This window comes from Trichoderma evansii (genome assembly GCF_050947405.1).
Source record: "Trichoderma evansii strain SZMC 28006 chromosome Unknown GGI43scaffold_16, whole genome shotgun sequence".
NCBI classification, from domain to species: Eukaryota; Fungi; Ascomycota; class Sordariomycetes; order Hypocreales; family Hypocreaceae; genus Trichoderma; species Trichoderma evansii.
The window spans coordinates 161,014-182,394 of record NW_028145190.1 but is presented as its reverse complement, the minus strand read 5'-3'; the positions used below and the strand labels follow the sequence as shown (position 1 = coordinate 182,394).

At 50.0% G+C, this 21,381-nt stretch overlaps 4 protein-coding genes across 4 annotated transcripts; 2 read left to right on the top strand and 2 right to left on the bottom strand.

The window, feature by feature from the left end:
• Positions 1-315: 315 nt before the first annotated feature.
• GGI43DRAFT_103286 (bifunctional glycerol-3-phosphate/glycerone-phosphate O-acyltransferase SCT1) lies at positions 316-3,014 on the bottom strand. The gene is made up of 2 exons (XM_083198814.1): positions 2,575-3,014; positions 316-2,498 (listed from the first exon to the last, which is right to left on the bottom strand). The coding sequence occupies exons 1-2, from the start codon at positions 2,815-2,817 to the stop codon at positions 405-407; spliced, it is 2,337 nt and encodes a 778-aa protein (XP_083058504.1). The 5' UTR covers positions 2,818-3,014; the 3' UTR covers positions 316-404.
• Positions 3,015-6,404: 3,390 nt separating this feature from the next.
• GGI43DRAFT_428780 (ubiquitin-related domain-containing protein) lies at positions 6,405-7,545 on the top strand (the record flags this gene model as incomplete). Its single annotated transcript, XM_083209020.1, has 2 exons — positions 6,405-6,642; positions 6,699-7,545. The coding sequence occupies 2 exons, from the start codon at positions 6,405-6,407 to the stop codon at positions 7,148-7,150; spliced, it is 690 nt and encodes a 229-aa protein (XP_083058503.1). The 3' UTR covers positions 7,151-7,545.
• On the top strand, positions 7,520-10,088 carry GGI43DRAFT_409958 (uncharacterized protein). The gene is made up of 2 exons (XM_083206573.1): positions 7,520-8,713; positions 8,779-10,088. Exons 1-2 carry the CDS (start codon positions 7,790-7,792, stop codon positions 9,985-9,987), a joined length of 2,133 nt encoding a protein of 710 aa, XP_083058502.1. The 5' UTR covers positions 7,520-7,789; the 3' UTR covers positions 9,988-10,088.
• A 3,349-nt stretch (positions 10,089-13,437) lies between these two features.
• GGI43DRAFT_428776 (Zn(II)2Cys6 transcription factor domain-containing protein) lies at positions 13,438-16,676 on the bottom strand. Its single transcript, XM_083209019.1, has 2 exons — positions 13,894-16,676; positions 13,438-13,823 (listed from the first exon to the last, which is right to left on the bottom strand). Exons 1-2 carry the CDS (start codon positions 16,253-16,255, stop codon positions 13,723-13,725), a joined length of 2,463 nt encoding a protein of 820 aa, XP_083058501.1. The 5' UTR covers positions 16,256-16,676; the 3' UTR covers positions 13,438-13,722.
• Positions 16,677-21,381: the final 4,705 nt, after the last annotated feature.

Genomic DNA, 21,381 nt, shown 5'->3' with positions numbered 1-21,381 from the left:
TGTACCGAGCAGAAGCATCGGGAATGTCCCAGTTGATGGCATCAAAACATCGAAAGTCACTGGAACCAATAAGAAAAGTACACAGTAAATTAGACATAAGAAAAGGCACATCCAGGTGGGACTGGCTTAACAATACCACCTTGCGTATCGTTGGAACAATGTAGGATTGACCATGAAAGGCTGTAAAGTCTATCGCTGGCCCAAAATGCCAACAAGAAACCCACATTCGCTATTTCCCTAATGAGATTCGATAAAATACATATATACGAAAAGATAGAAGAAAATCCTCCGAGGACAGAAAATAAACAAAGAGAAAAAAGCAAAAAGGGAGGAAAAGAAATAAGGACAGTATGTGACACCCGCATACAATTCACCCTCATTAAGCGGGATGCTCGTCGCTTCTCTTACACATTCTTCTTCCTCGCTTCGTTGTATCCGTCCTCATCGGAATCAGAATCTTCGTCCTCGTCCGCACCACTTTGCATCTTGACATTGTTAGACTTCCTCCGTCTATCCTTCATAGCTTCTCTGATCTTACGGCTGGCCTCGCCGAAGCCTTCAGCAGAATCCAAAGTTGTGAACCCGCTGATTGGGAAGCCACTAGACCCAAAGCCGCCACCCGAGCTGTTGGATCGACTGCGTGACCGTGATGGCGGTCGCGTTGAAAAGATGCCAACTCTGCCAATGTTACTGAAAGAGTCGTTCCTAGGCAACAAGCGGCTGGATTGCGTAGTGCTGCGTCGTGACAGCGCGGGCGGCGTCTCCAAGTCGACACCGGTGCTTGACTGGTCGCTGTCGCGCCGGGGGCGAGTCTCTGAGCGTGATGACTGGGTCCCACCTGTCTCGACCTTTGCAAAATCAGGAACGAGTCTTGTTTTATCAAAGTCAGGGAACATTTCTGGTCCGAGTGTGTTGATCAGCTCCGTTACTTGCGCGCTAAGCTCTGCCCGTCTCAATTTCAGCTTGTGAATGTTGAAATCAGATGCCGGGACCAAACACAGTACCAGCGGCCTAAGAGACTTGAAGATATCCATCCCAACCTCTCCAAATCGCAGCGCAGCAATAGTAATGGCCGTCCAGGCCACCCAGGTAGCCAGGTACACCAAAATGAGAGGCACCCACTCAGGAAGATAGCCCCAGAGACGGTCATACCAAGCCCTGGCAACCACAGCAATCGAGTAGCCATGATAGAGCGTCGGAGCCAATCCACAGGCAACAAGAATCTTCCATGTAGCCATGACGTCACGACCACGAATCTTGACAGTTGAGCCCGCCAGTGCCGCCTTGGCCTTGTTTCTGCTGATAATTTTCGTGGCGACAAATACTGGGGAGAACAGGAGGAGACCGGGGACGGTGCAGAGGAAGAGAATCAGTAGCTTGATTGAGCGGTAGATGAATAGCACGATGACTTTCCAGATCGACATGGTGGCATATTGAACTTGGTGATCCCTCAAATTGAGGTAACGCAGCTGCGAGTTATACTCCTTCACGCTCTTGGACAGCTTGGTTATCCTCTCGTCATTCTTGTAGCGCTCGTAGCCCAAGGCCAAGCGACGGTTCAGCTCCACCACGACAGGCAGAGGCAGCTTCTTGCCGGTGGGGTTGTAGAGCCTTCTTGCCGCTTGGATCACCATCAGGATATCGTAATCCGGGGCCGAGACCGTCACAGAGCTGAGAGCTTGGTAGACAGTGTCAATAACCTGACCGATTGCCTCTCTTCGCTGGTTATTCCGGTACATTTCAACCACGTGCGGTGGAATCTCAAAGGGCGCTCCAAATTCAATGACGGCACGCGAGCGGAACTTGTGCGGGTGGAAGTAGTTCATACCCACGGGCACAATCTTGAGGCCACAGTTGGGTGATTCAGCCAGCGCTCCCAGAGCCATGATGGCCACACCGGCCTTGATTGGAAGCAGCTCAGAGCGGTCGTGGCTACCGCCCTCGGGGAAGATACCGACACATCCACCACTCCTCAATCGCGCAAAGACAGCCTCGTATACCTTCGTCTGATCCGTATGCGGCGCAAGCTTGAACTTGGTTCCCTGGTATCCCGGCGCTGGGCCGTTGACTGCCTTGTTCGTAAAGTTGCCATCCTTATCAATATCATCTCTGCCGGTGAGCTGCTTCAGGCCCAGCTGGGTCTTAAAGGGCCGTTTGATGCGAATCTCTTCGGGGCCAAGAATCTGGTCAATATTGACACTTTCGCCTGACGTCTTCTTACCCGGCGGCAAGAACAACATTCCCTGGGCCTCGCCTTCGCCCACACCAAACTTTGTGCCCACTCCTCGAACCAGCGTCGGGTCGTTGATCGGGTCCGGGAGATAGATGAAGCCCGTCGCAGGCTTCGCGGCATCTTGTGCTCGTCCGACGGGAACCGATCCGACCTGGCGGGATCCCCAGCCAATAAAACCGTGGACAGATTTCTGCGCAATCAGGAGCGATACTCGTCGGTTGGCGTCCAGTCGCAGCGTTCGTTGAAGAAGGATGGCGTCGACAAACTGTTGAGATCCGCGTAAGCATGACGTTTACTTTTGCTTCAATTTATCGCATTCGGAAAAGAGAGGTCTTCCATACCTGGTTCGCATGCGGCGCAGCGACAAAGAGCACCGGCCCGGTCTGTGGAACTCTCCATGCACCTCGTGGTATAACCTCTCTGAAGAACAGGTTTACCAGGTTACCCATGCCGTAGAGAAACAGGTCATACTTCCAGTTGACCATGGGGTAGAGCTCCTTCTGGGGGTGCTCAGACCCCTCTGCCGATGCATCTTGAGGCTCTGCATCCGTCGCAGTCGACGCCACGACTTCTTTCGAGGCCATGATTGCAAAGCCCTTTGTCTCCAGTTTCTTTCGCCTCGCTAGCAGTGATTATACCGCTGTGTCTCTGATCGACGTGCCGAGCGAGAAAACGCTGGAGCTGTGCGAAGCTTGAAGGTGTAAAGAGAGAAAAAGTGGACAAAAAACAGATCAACCCCTCTAGCACCGCAGCTCCAGAGCTTTAGTCCGAAAAGCTGGCACGGGGTGAATGACGCTTTGGCTGCGTAGAGCGAAGGAGGGGCTTCAGATTCTTAGCTGATGTGATGCGTCAGATGGATTCAGCTTCGCAACCCTTCTTTTCTCGCCTTTTTGAAGAAGAAAAAAATTGAATAGGGAGCATTCCAACAGGACAAGTGTAGGATCAAGCAATTGTTGGATTCTTCTCGGCTTCCTCCCTCTCAAATTACGAGCGCGTTCAGCCTCGAGCCAATTCCCATGTGATCTCTATCTTTAGTACCAGTAATATTAACGCTACAGGGAGCAATCGGTAAATCTTCAGCGCTAGCCGCGGACGGACGAGCGGCGATACGGCACGGTAAGGCTGCTGAAACAAGGCATGCTGCTCCGTATAAGGTAGTACGGAGTAGTGCTAGCGGTTTATTTTGATCTTGTCTCGCGATTAACATGTGCTTGCGTCGACTCCCATCATACCATACCATCCAGGCAAGGGAGGTGAGAGCACAAAATGTCTGGAATTTGTCTTTGATCGCGCAACTGTCAGTGTCCGAAACAAAGTCATTGACACTGACCGATGTTTTGGCCATAGTGCGGAGATGCCCTTAGCTCTGGATTTTCGAGACAAACCTGGTTGCAGGTGAGCTCTAGCAAACTCTATCACCAACCGAAGCCGCCTCCCATCCCTGCTAGGCGTTTCTATTGGATATCAAAACACCACCAACAAAATAATCCAACCTTATCTTTAAAGATTCGCTACGAGCAGCAAATAACGCACGGCTGTCTATCTCAAATAAGAATAAGGCCGCGCCATACGCGCTGTCAACTGCAAATCCCTCTGTAAGCCACATCTAGCGTCAGCCAGGAGATGCCTAGAAGTGCATATCTAGTCATCGCCACAAGGTGCATACTTGTACAAGATATCCACAGGACTCAGTATAATTGAAAGGACAGCTGATATTCAGCTCGACAAATAAGCTGATCATGAGTTACATATGAGGTGGCATATAAAATCGCCACCTTTGATGTCAAAGGAAGATGCTAGTAAGTGGCAGGAATTGGTAGTCATATGTGAAAGAAGACAAGAGATAGCAGAAATTAGGAGAAGGGAACAGAGATGGTGAGAAATATCTCTGTTAAGGAACAGTCTAGATGCCACTCTCCAAAGAAAGAATATTCTTAGACTGTTTGCTAACCAGAGTCTCTAATAAAGTCACCCACTCAGTATATCTGTCCCTCACAAATTGTTCGGTAAAGAACTTCGTTTCAGCATTTTTTGCCAGCTTAGATTACCAAAGTTATCGCTTATGAGAAGTCAGATCTGGTGAGACTACGAGGATGATCCCGGTGCTTGTAGAAGTTCTAAACAATCCTAAGATGAAATTCGCTATTTCTCGTCAGCGCAGCATCTCAGTAACCCTCTGTAAACACTCTTCACATCAATGCTCTGGCTTTGTCAAAACTTACAAATCTGCTTCGCTCTCTTTTGACAGCATCTGAGCAAACAGCATATTACTCAAGCAAGACTGTGGTGAAGTCATTTACGTTTCTTACGGCTTACCAGCTTAAAGCCTATCACATAGATCGGCATGCTTTTGTTCCGTATGCGTAGCGGATTGATTAGCCTATTTCCAATCCCCATCCTTATGTTTGATGGGAGAGTTCACTGCGGAAGTTCTCATGTTTTTTCCCCCAGTATAGCCTGTGGCGTCGCTCCTATCTCGAGAGAATCACATATTTTTTTCTTAGTCATATTTGATGGATTGTCCCAGAGGCTCCAGTTTGTTCATAGTATACTCTAACTTGAAATGGATCGATAGATCTCAGAAGAAGACATAAGGCAGGGGTCGCTTCACATGCCAGTGGCAATATCATTTGTTCCTGGCGGGCTGATCCGGATCGACTCCAAGCAGGGATCATAATGTCTACGGCCTGTCTATGCTCTAACTTTAAATACTCTAGACTAGTAGCCTGATTTATATAATCCGAGTGTTCATTTCTATGCCTATCATTGAACTACCATCAAGGTTGCTTAGGCGTTCGACAACACAGGTTGTAATCTTCAAGTCGGTGTTCACAACACCGTTCACTTGATGTTCAGCCATCAGGGTGCATGAGGCCAGATGGGAGCCTTGGAAGAAAGTATCAGTACTTCCAGTTGTGAGTTCTGCTTGGAGTAGTTGAGCTGATGAGCAATCTACAGTATGGATGTCGTTTCGCGACCAAATAGACTTAGCTGCCTTTGTACGTTGGAGTGCACGGCATTTTGCTCTCTCTGGCAAAGGCTTCCTCTACAAACCTGCTTCACGCACTAGCCGAATCAATCCCCCCCGCAGAAGCGGCTTGCGCGAAACTGCGGGTTCTAAAACCGGACGCCAGTTTCGGCCCCTCCTGGAGTGAAATCGTGAAGTGATGCAATTCCTGCATGGCGAGACGACCCCTGGTCCGAATGACGAAATCCTGATTTGGATTGCTCGATGCCGGCAAATTCTTTCCTGTTCCGAGCCCAGCGTGTTGATAAGCTGCGCGTCGTCTGGCGCAAAATGAGGTAAGCCGTTGCGTGCTGGTGCGGTAGCCGAGCCTGGGAGGCCTAGGCAACTACGTCACTGATGTTGACCGCTGGTCTGATAACGCGAATTTCTAGGGGCTGCTGTTCCGTGCATCTCCGTACTGGTGGTATCTCGGGCGAAATGCATCGTGTCTGAGGAAGAAATGAGAGAAATATGGAAGGGAAAATATCGTCAATTACATGGAAAATAGAGGCTGATATGGATGCATGTTTTATTTTCCGTTATTTGCCTCTTTGCGCAGTCTAAACACGATTATTTGCCACGCCGAACCGGCTGGGCTGCGCAGAGACAGGCAGCGCTTCGATTCTGGGGGAACGCAAAAGAGGGGCGGCAGGCAACACGCCGGTTAGAGCGATAAAGCCCCACCGCTTTCGATAGATAGGGGGCAGCGTAGCCGGATGCAGGTCCACGATACCTCGCGGCCCACCGACTTGTGCGTGCGGATGCGGTACCGACAACACGCGCCTCGCCTTCCCCGGACGATTCTGGAGCCTTCTCGGGGCCAGTGCATTGGCTGATGAATCATGCGTGGGGCCGCTTGCCACCAGTTACTCATCGGCGCGGGTACCAGTGACCTCCTCCTCTGCCAGCTGCACCGCGCCCGGGCTGGTCACTGCGCCTTCGCCTTGTTGGGTCACCGCCCCCTTCAGGCTTCCACTTGCCTCCTCCTTGTGCTGTCACTATATAAAGGACCGCCTGCCGGTCAGCATCTCGCCTTTCTTCTTCTCTCTCTTCCATCACAAACACTTCTCATCTTCTGCTTCCTAAGGAACATCCGCTACCAGCGAATCTTCTACTATACCCAACTCCAACCATTCTACAGCGATAACCGCTTAATCCGACGCCATGCAAATCTTCGTTAAGACCCTCACCGGCAAGACCATCACCCTCGAGGTGGAGTCTTCCGACACTATCGACAATGTGAAGTCCAAGATCCAGGACAAGGAGGGCATTCCTCCTGACCAGCAGCGTCTGATCTTCGCTGGCAAGCAACTCGAGGATGGCCGAACTCTTTCGGACTACAACATCCAGAAGGAGTCCACCCTTCACTTGGTTCTCCGCCTTCGTGGTGGTATGCAGATTTGTAAGTCAACTTGAATCCTCTTTTCACGCAGCAACATGGTCTAACATGCTCTTTAGTCGTCAAGACCCTGACCGGCAAGACCATTACTCTCGAGGTCGAGTCATCTGATACCATCGACAACGTCAAGTCCAAGATCCAAGACAAGGAGGGTATTCCCCCTGACCAGCAGCGTCTCATCTTTGCTGGTAAGCAGCTTGAGGACGGTCGCACCCTCTCAGACTACAACATCCAGAAGGAGTCTACTCTCCACCTTGTCCTTCGTCTTCGTGGTGGTATGCAGATCTTCGTCAAGACCTTAACCGGCAAGACAATCACACTAGAGGTCGAGTCATCTGATACCATCGACAACGTCAAGTCAAAGATTCAGGACAAGGAGGGTATTCCCCCTGACCAGCAGCGTCTTATCTTTGCTGGTAAGCAGCTGGAAGACGGTCGCACGCTGAGCGACTACAACATCCAGAAGGAGAGCACTCTGCACTTGGTTCTGCGTCTGCGTGGTGGCCAGTAAGGTGTCTGCGATGGTACAGTAATTTGGAAGATAGGCGTTTCTTGGAACTTCACGACAAATATGGGAACTTGACCATTTGGATGGTCGTCAATACTTTATGCTAGCACATTTTTGCGTTGCCAACATTGAGGCGCGCGCCAATACAAGCACTTTCCGTTAAAATAACGGATTTTCTTGCAAACTTTTTTTTGATCTCCATAATGAACGTTTGTGAAACTTGTATCTCATCTCGTAGTTGATTGTAGTTGAGAGTGACTCACTCTGTAAGACAATATAATGAGGTGGAGTAGATTCTAGGTTATCTCCGCCGTTGGTGACTTTGCCGCTTATCGATGGAGTCGCATGGCGTTTTTGTGGTAAACCAAAATCGAAATCTTAGCTTTGCCATTTTGCTCTCCACTGTCCTACATATAAATTGCAGCCTCTGCGCTCGTGTTTCTGCTCGGTGCCATGCACATCGACAGGGTAGTGACTGATTATTTTCAAGTTCAGCGTCTTTTGCCGCCTTAATAATCTCACGCGCAGCCTCCGACTCTTGCCACCTCAACGTCCTGCCGTTTTGCTCCTTCGACCACGACGGCTGCAATTTTCCACAAACGTACATTCTTATGAATCGGCACCGGTATCGACAGCTTGGAAATGACTTCTTATTTCTTCCACATTAAATTCGAGCTTTATCCAATCGAAAACCCCGCCGCCGAAGGGAGAGCTTCTGCTAAAGGCAGCAGCCAAGATATTTGGCTACCCTCAGACGAAGCCAGCATTTTTGACGACCTTCCCGCGCATCCTCGAACGTATCGCCCAGAGGCATACAACATTGAGAGACTAGATACAAGTAGACGAAGATCCTTTGGCGCATCGGCGACTCTGGACCGCAGAGCTGTGGCTGGCGCAAACCAGAAGCCGGAAATTGTAGATGGTGGGGTTCCGCGAGCACCGATCGAGAACGGACACAAAACCGAGCCTTTGCCCAAACGACAGACGTCCGAGCGAGCGAACGGCATCTCATCGCCATCGACTACTTTGCAGCCGCAGACTACGATCCGAGACTGGCGATTTGGGCGCATAAACATCGAGACTGTAGATCCTAGCTTAATCTACGAGAGGAACATGGCTGGAGAGGGCAGCAAGGCGGCAGCTGCGGCTGGGCCATCAGCGGCGCCGACTCTGGGACCGTCATTCAGCGGCGCAGGCACAGCGACAAAGGCCGAATTCATCGAATTCGAGGGGAGAAATACCGAAGTTGGATGGGGTGTCGTACATTTCTACAAAGAGGAGGAAGAGACACCTGGGCTTACATCTGCGGCCAACGAAGACGTAGTGGAGGAGGTTGGCAATACGCAAGACTGCACCACGCTATGTATCCCTGCTGTCCCTGCTTACATGTCGCCTTCAGACTTCTTGGGGTTCTTGGGAGAACGGTGGCAAGGAGACATTAGCCATTGCCGGATGGTTATGACATCGCGAATGAGTCGTTACCTGGTCTTGCTCAAGTTTCGAGACAGCAAACGGGCGAAACAATGGAGGCGAGAGTATGATGGAAAGATTTTTAATTCTATGGGGGTATGTATGAAATTCTGCCGATGTTGTTGTTGAATAACTAGCTGGATACTGACATTAGCAAACAGTCTCAGGCCTGCCATGTGGTGTTTGTGAAGAGCATCACTTTTGAAAGACCGACTCCAGTAAGAGGACGTGACTACTCGATCTCATCTAACCAGGCAGCCGTTTCGAATAGCCTGAAACCCTTCCCTCCTCCGACTCCAAACCTTGTGGAGCTGCCCACATGCCCTGTCTGTCTGGAGAGAATGGACGAAACGAACGGATTAATGACTGTGCCTTGTTCTCATGTTTTCCACTGCACATGTTTGCAAAGCTGGAAAGGAGCAGGGTGCCCGGTTTGCCGATTTACAAACCCTTCGGAAGAGAGCGATCCGTCAAATCCTTACAGCCAGTCTTTTGGGGGGTCATCTTCCAACTTATGTAGCGTCTGTGATTGTGTCGATGACCTCTGGATTTGCTTGATATGTGGTTATGTGGGATGTGGTCGATATAAGGGGGGTCACGCCAAGGATCATTGGAAAGACACGGCACACTGTTTTGCTTTGGAGCTGGAGACGCAATACGTGTGGGATTATGCCGGCGATATGTGGGTACATCGCCTCATCCGTGATAAAGGCGATGGTAAAGTTGTTGAGCTTCCGATGAGAAGTAATAACACGGCGAATAGCGAAGGGGAAGAGGATGATGTTGTCCCACGGGCAAAATTGCAGACAATCGGAATGGAGTACACTCACTTGATTACAAGTCAGCTTGAGTCCCAAAGAGCTTACTATGAAGAAATGATCAACAAAATGGTTGACAAAGCCTCGAGATTCTCGGCCACTGCTGAGAAGGCTGCAGATCAGGCATCTGAAGCGCTGGAGAAATCCAGACATTTAGAACAAAAACTCAATACCCTCACCAAGGAGACCATACCGCAGCTGGAACGCGATCTCGAGCGAGAGAAGGGCAAGGCCAAGAAGGGAGAAAATCTAGCAAGGAGCCTGGGCCAGGCGCTGCAAGAGGAGAAACGAATCAACGAAGGCCTAATGAAGCGGATCGAGCATCTCGACGGCGAGGCGGCGACGGTGCGCAAGCAGGTAGAGGAGATGAAGACAGAGAATGCGGATCTCAAAGAGATGAATCGAGATTTGACAATGTTCATTTCTGGCCAAGAGAAGCTTAAAGAGATGGAGAATGAGGGCAAGATTGAAGAGGGTGAGCTTGAAGGAGGCACTATGAGTGTTCCGGAGGCAAAGAAGAAGGCGAGCAATAGACGGAAAGGGAAGCGGTAGGAAGAGTTATAACTTTACGACGATACCAACTTGGTTTAGAGTGATTGTATGATTAAGTAGCAAGTTTATAAGTTGTCAATATGAAGCAGACGTTTTGTATAGATGCCACAGCCATGATATATGACTTTCTTTATATGTGGAAAGTGCGTATTGAGGGATACAATCCCTAAACAGCTGATTAAAAGGATTTTCTGAGTAGATAGACTAACCATGGTAAAATATAGTCCACACGTAATCCTTGAGTTCATATGTTTGTGGTATGCTAGATAGATCCACGAACATCTACCGTAGGAAGAGCAAAAATCTCCAAATAATGCTCTTGACTAAGAAGCATATTCGAGATGTAGAGGCTAAATTACATACACATGGTATAAGTTTCTTTCTAAAAAGAAGAGAAAGGCATTTGAGGAGGTGGGACTAGGAAAGACTTTTTTCTTCTCAAGGTTGCTATACTTGGCACATGGCCAGATCCTTGATAAACTTTCCGCTTCTAACATGTATGCTTCTTTTTCTGTAATCTAGAATTCTTTTCTTACCTTTCTTCATCTCCTATCTACGGCCATACCATACGTGCATCGTTTCTATTATCCCATTCTTGTCTCGTCTATGTGGGTATCTACTTGAACAAGCAGCAACTGCTTTTTATTTAGCCCACTTTCCTAATCTAGAGAGTGGTCTTTGTGGTCTTTAGTATAAGGCCGTTTATATCACAGAGCTGTTGATAGTTATTGAGCTCCAAAGGACATCTACCTGCATAGTTCAAGTCACACTCCTTAATCACCCTTCAAAAAGAGCACCACACCATAATCAGCAACGCATCTATATCCGGATAAATGGGCGTGCTATCTCTCTTGTATACAACCAAAGAAAAGACACCTTACTGAATAGAGTATTCTCGAGAATAGCCGCTTCTTTGTCTGTGGCTAAGAAGGCTACCGTCTCCAGACATCCATCAGCACTGTAAACCAGCACTGTAAACCATCTTGGGAGGTTCAGCTGTCCTGTCAGGAACCAATTATATCCGCGAGTCTGACGGCACTGTCGTGCACTGTATCAGCTACAGTACGAAGAATAGAATCCCACACATCGACGGACAGCGCGGGGCGTGCCGCTTTTTCGGATGCGGGCCGTTATCGCAAGCCGTCCCAAGCGACGTCATTTGAGCCCAGACTTCGACATGAAGCCATTTCGGGTCTGCCGCCCGCATCTTTTTTGGAGGGGTGGCATCGTAATGGATGCATAATGGAAGGATTTTGACGTTCCATTGAGTGAAGTAGTATTAGCACCCCGTAAGCTCTTGGATAGAGCATGTACTCCGTGCAGGAGATGTTTTTTTCTCTGCTCTCTTTCGCGGCTTGGGCATGACCCCTCGCGAGGTCTGGATCAGATTAGACATTGTATTTGGTGGGTTATGAGCAACCCTTTCCAGTCTTTACCCATAGTTCTCGTACTTAGCCAAATAGTTCACATGTTACTGTGAATGAGCATCCTTTTAATTAATTCATTAGTTTTCTCTCCCTGATTGCAGTCAAGGACGAGATAACCAGCCAGCCAACTGGTTTTTAGCCGAAGTCAGACATCATGTAGCTTGCTACCATAAAGGCTGACCACTGTTATCGCTGCATACGTGCATCATGAAGACTCATAGCTGAGTAATTCGACTTCTGTTATATACGCTTACACCACTCTCTATTGAATTTTCTGGGGAGTAGACATTTGGTGAGCGCCCATTGTCGCAGATGTATATGTAAGTCAGTTACACTTCTAGTATGTATAAGCATATTGCGTATCACCCCGCTCTCATTACAAAATCTGCACATCATCAACAATACAAAGCACCAACCAATTGGTCAGCCAGCGTTTCTTGCCACTATACTAGGGCCCTAGCTCTCATCCAAAATCGTGTGCATCATCTATAGCTTAGCCTTAGTTGACCTCTGACAAAAACAAATAGTCTGGACGCTGTCAGCAGAGTCAGCTTAGATGGGAGGCAAATACCTCAGAAACACTGTCCAACTTCCAAATTGATGAGTGATGACAATATTACGCAACTCGACTCAGATTATCTAGGCTGTCCGAGTATCCCGTGGCACTGGACAGTGCTGTAGGTTGAATTATTGCCTACTGAGTGTCAATATGAAATTTTATCATTCATGTCCATTTACACTTGGAAGAACAAGACCATAGTAGTCTCAGTTAGCCCACTGCAGCATTTCCCTAAATGCTACACTTTTACTGAAGATTAAACCCGATTAGAGGCATTCGATAAAGACGTAGATGTGCTATTAAATCTATCTCGCTTCCGGGAATAACTCCAAAATGTTGGAGTGCAAACTACCTAGGTATACCTTGATCTACCGCGTATAAAGCATTACGAATTAGATTCAGAGATATCATATTTGACATTTTGATCAGCCGCGTCGGAGATGTAAAATCTCCAAAGACATCATTAATAATACCAAAATATTTCGGCCGAGTGATTTTTTATTTACTCTTCCTCAGCCCGCACCAGGCTACCGCTTTCCCTTTGAGGTCTTCTGCGTCTTAAACTTGGCCTACATCGGAAGAGGGGTTCTGTAGGCGCCGAGGTTTACTAATCCGCTTGATGATAATGTAAGAAGAGAACAGAAAAAGAGCAAGACTTAGTAAAAAGCATTTGATTCTCGGCTCTTATGGGAAGAGTTGACAAAGTGGCATGGATTTCTAATAATGGAAGACCAAAATAGCTCCACGGCACTATTTCATGATTGCCTGGTTCTAATAGACTGCCGTCTCCAAGTAGTCTCCTGTGGCTAGCAGTGTTAGATGCTTCTAAGCTATTAATGGCAACACGCACAGCATCTTCTTGCACTCTGTAATCAGCGACTAAAACCTGTATTTCTAAGCTATGGGGATTATCCCCGCCATCGTGTAAGTGAGACCGTGAGATTATTTCTATCTACCATTGTATGAGCATCACAAATCAGAAAATAGGCATCATTCAGAGAAACAAATCGCTTCCATTAACAAATAAGTCAAAGCTTTTTTATTCGTGGCGTGCCCTGCCATCGCTCCCAACTGCCTAACTGGTCAAGGCACCATGTGTCAAATCATCCCACTCCATCCAAGGCCGGGTCGAAAGCCCTTGCCCAAGGCGCCTAATACCATGCATGTTCGCTCTATGCTGCATAACCACTCTCCGTCTGTAGATTCCATAATACTCTACATCGTGCAACATTATAATCCCATAACGAACATAGTTTGAGAGTTTCCATCTCTCCGTTTCAAAAGCAAAAAATTCAAATCGCATATCCCCGCAATAAAAATAGTGTAGATGAGCTGCCCAAGATAGAAAAACAAAACCAAAAGCCAAAAGATAGATATAGTGGGGGGAGAGAGGTGTAGATAGATGAAAAGAGAGGTCTTCTTCTTCAAGTCATACATTCGTGGAAGAAAGTCATATCAGGCTCGTGAGACATTCCGCAATAACGTCGTGGTGCATGGCGGCGGTCAACCCATGAAGAGAATAGAAACGCTAAGGTGAAGTAGATCGCGAGCTCATAAGTCGTTCTCAAAGATTTATGCAGAGAAAATCTTAAGCACAACGCCGTCGCTGAATGACCGTATAAATATCATGTAAAAGGAAAGTCGTGAAGAAAATGATGATGGCTGGCCCGCCTAGCTGAACCGGCCCCATTACAATAAAAAAAAGAAAATATGAAACAAAAAAGCAAATTAGAAAGAGCCTCTATTGGTTTAGTTAGCCCGAATAACAAGCTTTGACAGGAACTTGTTTGAAAGCGAATCGAAGTCATAGCGATCAAACTTGGCCTCTCTTCGGGTTCGCAGGTAGGCCTCTGCAGAAAATGGTTAGTCTAGTTCCATCCAGTGGTGTGTTTGGTGGTGCGCTGATGTACGCAAACTTACCATGCTTGATGACATGCTGTCGCACTTCGGTCATGGCATCGCAGACCGCAACATTGTTGTGAAGCAGGTGGCCGTGCTGACGGGTGTCCCAGTCGGTGAAGGCGGGAAGCTTCTGAGAGATGGCGTGGAAGAGACCCACAATAACACCAACAGGGGTGGTTTCCATGTCGTTGCAGAACTTGTTCACCGCCACAGGGTCAGGGACGCGGTAGTGGCAGTCGAACTGCATCTCTTCCCACACGGCGAGGAGAATTGAGGCCAGGAGGAAGATGGTAGGCCAGTTCTTCATCTTCTCGCCGCTGTAGACACCAGAGTACAAAGCAGAGAGCTCTTCCAGGATGTCCCTCTGAAGCTCGCGCCACATGTCAGCCAGAGCACACTTAATCTGGAAGTTGATCATGACAGGCGCAACGGTACGGCCGTAGTACTTGGAGTCCTCATCGTCGATCTGGCCGTCAAGGGGCATCTCAGATCCCTGGCTCTCAACCATGGTGATGTGCATTGTCAAGTTGTAGGCAAGGACCAACTTAAGGGCCTTTCGAATGACGGGCATCTTCTCCTTGACGTAGTAGCGGTGGGCAGTCTTGAGGATCTCAGTGATGAAGGGAGTGCCCTCGAAGTGGTCATCAATGAAGTCTTCAAAGGGACCTTCGATGTGCTTGTCAAGGTACTCAGAAAGGGCATCAAGGCGGATGCCCTCGGCACCGACGTCGAGCTTCTCGGTACGAGTCTCGAAGTCGATTGTGTCGTTGGTAGCGACATACGACTCAACCCACTCAACGGAGAAGCAGCTGTCATCAGCAACGAAGACCTCGCGAACCATGACGGGCAGGGCAAAGCCGTAGCCGTGGGTGATCCACATGAGGGTTTCTTTTTGAGCAAAGCCCTTGACATTGTAGACAGATACTCCACGGTCCATGTGCCTCTCATAGTCAGCCTTCCAGTCCTTCATGAAGTAACCAATGTCTTTGATGTCAATTCGTGTGCAGGGAACCTGCCAGAGGCGAGCGTGGGACGGCTGGCATCCAGCACATGGCTCTCCCTTATCGCAAGTCTTCTTAAGGAATTTGCATCGCAGGCAAGCGCGCAGCTTTCTTATCTCGCTGGCTTGCTTTCGCTGCTCTGGCAAAAGAGGGCCCTTTCTACGGCCCACCTTCTTTTCAGTGTTTCCGTCCTTCTTTCCGTTGGAAATACGTCTAACAACTGGCTTGGGAGCTTTGGCAATTGGGCTCTTGCGAATACCCGTGCTTCTCCTTGAGGTTGTGCTAGATGAAGAGGGAGACACTGAGCCTGCTCCACTGCCAGGGCTGTGACGGACGGAAGACTCGGCCTTGATGGGAACTGGGGCAACTGCCGCCACGGGGCTGTGGTGGTGGTGATGGTGGTGGCCGTCATGGCTATGATGATGGTGACCTTCAGCAGAATAGCAATTTCGATGATCGGTGTGGCCATCGGAATCCGCTGAATAGGGAGAAGGGAAAGACTGGACTTCCTCAAAGTTGCTCAGTTCATTCGAGTGGCCACCGTCAGAAGAGCCAGAATTGGTTCTCAGGTGCAGGGTCTGTGATGGGTTGAAGATGGCAGCGCTTGGAGTAGGTTGAAACAGCTCGTGGCCAGGATTTCCCCAGTCCACCACCGCCCATCCATCGCCAGAAGAGGAGGATGGCAGCGAAAGGACCTCGAGATAGGTTCCGGTGGGGGAATTGCTGCCAACGGTCTGCAATCCGTCCAGCTGAAGAGTGTTTTGAAAGTCCTGCCAATTTCCCATCCCTGCACCTCCCCAGTGCATTGCGTGTGCGGTGTCATCCAGAGGAGGCATCGAGCTGAACGGTGATTCTAACAAATGAGTCTGCATGGCAGCCTGTGTGGTCGGGGGTAGGTAGTCGATGGGATTTGGCTGGTAGGTCGGGTACGCATTGTAATTCACCAGCGTGGATTCCTGGATATAGTGTGGCATGTCATGGCCGGCCAAAGCCTGGTGGTGCTGAGCAGCCTGTTGCTGGTGATGGTGAAGAGCCCAGTCGGTCAGAGGGTTCGTCGCTTGCTGGTATGGTGAGTGCTGGACCGGCGAAGCGTGGCTGTGAGGGCTGGACATGTGTGAGAGAGGCGAGTTTGGGTGATATTCCTCCGGAGAGCTGCCTCGAGCTCCCTGGGGAGAGTTGATTGCGCTGCCGGCGTTCATGTCGACGGGTAGCGGCCAGGAGCCTATTGCCGCGACGAGATGAGATGACGGCCCTGGACTCGAGTGAGCTGTGGTTGTTGTAGAATATGTGTAGGCAGCTGCCCGGTCCCGCTGTTGCTGTTCAAAGGTCAAATCGAGTAAGGCATCGCCCCCGCCATTGACATTGAAGTCGAGGGTCATTCTGGGGGAGAGAAGAGAGGAACAATCAAGCGATACGCTTGGATGCGAGCAAAGGACGTATTGTATGAAGCTGAGCCGATGACACCGCTCTTTCGTGGTGTTCGTCAGAAACCAGCAGTGCTCGGATAGTCTGAGGGATGATCGGGATTACGGCGGGGAGGGCGAGTTGGAAAAGGGAAGAGGAGAAGGGCAGCGTCCGGGGTTGAAGGAGGAAACGGTTTGCTGCAGGCCAGCTGGACGGCGCGCCGGGACGCTTTTCTGGGTGCCTAGAAGAGTTGGAGCTGCGCTGGACGGCACTGTATACTGCACTGCTCTGCACTGCGCTGCCGGCCGGTTGCTTGCTTGCTGATAGCGGTTCGCTGTGGATGGGAGGAAGCAGAGCAAAGAGCAGAGCGCGCGAGGTTGGAGCAGCATTGAGAGTTTGTGGGTGGTCGGCGGGTGGGCATGATTTGGAGGCATCGCGAGCGGGGGTCCGAAGAGGCGGTGAGCTGGTGCCGCCAGCCAATGGGCGGCGCCAAGGCACATCTGCAGCTGCAGGCCGGTGGGGCTGCCGGCCGGCGATCCAGCGAGGGCCACAGCGAGGGCCACAGGGAGCCACAGAGGGGCACAGAAGGGCCACGGCGAGTACAGGGCGCCATGGCAGCGCCCAATTGGAGCCAACAATGCACTGTGTCGCCGGCCCAGGAGGACAGTATGACTTGACGAGCTGGCAAATGGCGCCACCCGCAGCGCCCACATTCCACCCTGCGACGCAGCCGAGCGCGCACTGTGCATCGCTGGCAGCGCCCCTCCTCGAGCACAGTACTTGCACGCATCGGTAGAGAGGGGCAGCATCGGGGCAGAAGCCACGGCGCGCGGGTGAGCAGGAGGATGGATTCCATTCGAAGGGTCCATCGCTGCAGCAGCAGAGTGGTACGAAGTACATGCACACTTGCATTTATACGGAGCTCTGCGATGTACGAAGTATGTACAGTAGTACTACTATCGATATACCTTGCTAGCAAGCGGGCACTGCTCTGCACTTATCGTCCAGGACAAGGCCGCGATGCTTGCAGGCGTTTACGTGCTGCTCATGCTAGACTTACGCAGGCAAACGTGTGCGAGCATGTACTCACTACTGCTCGCCTACGAGAAACCTACCTGATTAGTGCTTCCAGCTTGCAGCGCTGCTAGGCTAACCTAATCTAGCGGAGATCCCGTCCCCTTCGTCAAACTGACTAGTATACAGTACAGGAGCAGTGTTGCTATTAATGCGACCGACGCGAGAACGCCCATCGCAGCGAAACCATCGCCAGCAGAAACGCCGCAGTAGCATCGTTTTGGCTGCGCAGTAACGGAGCAAAGTCCGGCATCATGACTCTCCAGCAGCGTGCCGATGCCGTCATCCAACGGCGTTTCATCCCGGACGGCCTTGCCCTTTCCTGCGTCTGCCAGATCTGGGCTGCCACGTCTCTCGCCAAATACGAATAAACGCCTCATACTGGCTCCGTATGATACGTGCTTGCGCATGCCACTGCGACTTCAGACCTACATACAGCACATCGTATGCTACTGCTAGTACTACCTTAATGCTGCCCCGTGGTCAAGCTAAGTACTACACGATTCGCGCAGGCCACATCAGCCCCAGCATCCTCTCCACCCAGGACTCCCTGGTCAAAGTCCCATTGCAGCAAGGGTCCATCGGAAGACCAAGAGAAAAAAAAAAAAGCGAAAAAAAGAAAGGAAAAGGCAAAACAAGTGGATACGAAACGGCGTCGAACTTCGTAGCAGATTCGTTTAGATTTCCAGACAGGGCGTCCCCCGGCGTCTAAGTCTGATCTATACGCATATGATACTGACTTGCTGGTGCAAGGAAATCCAACCGTCTCCAGCTGCCATGGATCAACTCCAACATGAGCTCGAGAAATCAAGAACAAGCGCCCCTCCCTCTATCAAGACGATGGCCTGCTATCCTGGTGACTGCCCCATTCGTCCCCAGAGTCCCGGGATCCTCGTACACATGCCAGCCTGTTACTCGTTGGTTGCCCGCCGCTGATGCATTGCCTGGACGGCAAAGGAGTGATGCGCTGTCATTTTGTGGCGTGCACGCAGCAGCAGCTAAGATTCCAGCTAAACCCTTATCACCGATCATGGCCGTTCTGCCATGGAATCCGCCAATAGCCTGGGGTTTTCAGTCAGTACCGGTAGCTTTGGGGTAGTAGTTGGAGGTGTTGGAGTGCTCCTACTTGATGTTCCGGATGATTTTTCATGCCTTTTGGCTTTTAACAGCGCAGCCTCAGTTGGGCATCATTATGATTGAGTCGACTCGGCAAGTCTGGCTACCTAGAACAAGTATTCTGTTTGTACGCTTGTGCTGAGACAGTCTGCCCTGTCATACCTACTTCGGACTTACAATTGTACCTTGCACAATCCTGGGTACGAAGGACATCTAGCCCAATCCATTTGCCCTTCCCAGCCTCACCTTCGCCTCCCATGCCGACCTAAGCTACACAATGCTCGGGCTGGGAGTAAAGTGAATCCGAGACATACAGGTGCCTCCTACGACGAGGCTTGCAGGAATGATGTGCGCCCAGGCGGAATACAGCTAGATCGGTCCTCACCTATACTTTTGCGATCGATCATCATTAAGATATGCATGCGGGTGTCCCATGTGCTGGATCTCTACTGCTGCATCAGGTTAACCATCGCATTGCACAAGAGTAGGGACTCGGGATTTAAACAGTAAGGTAGTAGTGGTGTATTCGCCTTCGGATAGATACCGTCTTCCCCGTTGTCTGTTAGCTTGACGATTACAGGCAGCAGGCTTATTCGACCGAGCATATGCAAAGTAACGATACCTCGATCACCTTATTGCAAGTGCTGTCAATGGAAGGAAAATTTTTTACTGGTTTGCTTGCCTCGGTGATGGCCGAGTCGAGTCAAGCAGATGCGGCCAGCATCGTCTCAATCAGCCTCGATCATCATGATACAGAGCAGGTGATAGGCGCAGACGCCACCTATTTGCCTCCTCCTGCTGCTAACTTAAAATATACTTGGTTTGCTAAGCGATGAACAGCTACCATCTGTTAGCCTCAGCACCATCCAAGCTTGAGCTGGAGCTTCTGGGGCCGCTAACCGTCAAGATTTACAGCCCGTGACGCCGTTGCCGATAGTGCGGGCACCCCAGATGAGAGAGAGGATACTGCTCTATAGTTAAACGAGTGGCAGTGACGGTAGTCTATCATGCACTCTCACGGCTCCGGAAGAGCAGCTTCTTTACTGCTTGTCAATTCTCGCCTGATTTTCCAGTAGATTCCTCGGACCTCTCCCTCGCCACGGAACTGCCGCCAATGCTCCGCTGCCCAACCGCCGCGGGTCCCTGCCACGGCATTGCACGATGTCCGTTTGCCCTGCCTCTTTCCTCTTAGCTGCAGCGCGTTTTCAAACGTGCTCGGTTTGGCCAGACTGAACCGCACGATCTATTTTCTGAATCCTGGCGATGCTGCTAGCAAGAGCAAGGCCCCCTAGGAGACCCATCGCCAGCCACCGAGAATCAAGGTCTGGAGGGTCAGAGCGCCACGCACCATCATCGCCCTTGACATCGAGCATTGAAAGAGGCCCGCTGAGATGCTTGAGCCGGACGCAGTGCTAATAAACAACCCAACAGGCAAACGGTCTTGCTTAAGAGGCAGTGAACGTGTCCCAGCCTAACCCCGCCTCAGGCTTTCTGGCCTGCTGATGTTGCATCCTGCCCTCGCCTGTCTGAGACAAAAGATCACATTACCCACTTTGAAGATCTGGGCGAAGAGCAGAAGAAGCCCACTCCGAGCCGAGGGCGTGCTGCATAGCCGGTGGCAGATATCCGGCGGCTCGTGATATTATAATCAGTACAGTACCAATAATAGTAAGACTTAGTCCTCTCAGCCCAACGCATACAGCATCGTCAACAGTAAGCAAGATGCTCGGCGGATTTTGTCCAAACAAGCTCTTTTGCCCGCATTAACATGTTACTGTATTAGTAAAGGGACCGTTTCCTGTCCTATCCGAGCTGGAAGCAGGTATTACACAAGTAAAGTGAAGATTTTCGTTAACAAGGGTCCTTGTTGCGTGACAGCTCCTTAAGCGAATAGACATGCCATTGTACGGAGTATCCAATTCTGATCCTCTAATCTAGAAAATTCGGTCTTGTGCTGGACCCATGACGTTCTCATAAGCTTTACTGCCTGGAAACAAAACATCAATGCCATCTGCCAAGCCCCCTACATTTTGCCTTTTAAGCTTGCATGATGTGTTTTAGGGCCAAATGCCAGCGCAAAAAACAATACGTGAATCCTCGCAGGACACATCGTCTCCTGAGCAACCGTGAACTGTTTGACATCAAAAACAATCCTCGACATTTAGCCGACACAAAGAAGGCTCCGCAAATAGTACCATGACTCGAGACGGGCTGCCATCCCGTCTTCCAAGCGAGTGGTAGCAGTATTATCGTGTGACTCGCAAAGTAACGTGCTTCACTGTCTCACCGTATAAAGTAGCGTAGCATAGTAATCCGGATACATCCGAGCTCACGATTTATTCTGCCCTATATGTGGCGAGATAGTAACCGGCTCGTCGGCTGGAGATGGGCTGATTGATAAGGCTTGATCGCGTCGTGATATTTGTGGTAGAGTGTCATTGGCACAAAGTTGGAGTCTTCAATTTCACCAGTCGTTCAGTGGTAGCTACCGATGAATAATAGCAAGGAGTAGTTATCATCATCACTCTAGTTTCACAACTGCTTGGTATTGATAACCAAGTTCTAGTTGTCAACTTCTTAGTAGTATCATCCTTGTAATCGTCAGGAATTTAGCTATCCATGAGCCAAGAAACCAGCACAGGCCCAGTAAGGAGATGGTTGTTTCACCCCCAGTATCGGCTCAAGGATAGTAGTGTCACTATTTGAAACAGAGACATTTACCGATATTCGTCTAAAAAGAAAGGGAGGAAGCAAGTGTTGCAACCTATAAGAATATTGCAAGAAATCTCCTTGAATCATAGAGTCTATTGAAAAGAGACGCTCTGAGCGGCGAAAATATGGGCTCAAGAGAGAGGCTAGCTTGAAGCTGTATCTATAACAACCCAAGCAGAAACTCATTCAACCTCCATTC

Bases quoted from the DNA above. Each gene is read 5' to 3' on its own strand.
- GGI43DRAFT_103286 (XM_083198814.1), bottom strand. From the start codon at position 2,817: ATGGCCTCGAAAGAAGTCGTGGCGTCGACTGCGACGGATGCAGAGCCT. The intron at 2,499-2,574 runs GTATGGAAGACC...GGATCTCAACAG, and splicing joins CTGCGCCGCATGCGAACCAG to TTTGTCGACGCCATCCTTCT.
- GGI43DRAFT_409958 (XM_083206573.1), top strand. From the start codon at position 7,790: ATGACTTCTTATTTCTTCCACATTAAATTCGAGCTTTATCCAATCGAA. The intron at 8,714-8,778 runs GTATGTATGAAA...ATTAGCAAACAG, and splicing joins AGATTTTTAATTCTATGGGG to TCTCAGGCCTGCCATGTGGT.
- GGI43DRAFT_428776 (XM_083209019.1), bottom strand. From the start codon at position 16,255: ATGACCCTCGACTTCAATGTCAATGGCGGGGGCGATGCCTTACTCGAT. The intron at 13,824-13,893 runs GTAAGTTTGCGT...CATTTTCTGCAG, and splicing joins ACAGCATGTCATCAAGCATG to AGGCCTACCTGCGAACCCGA.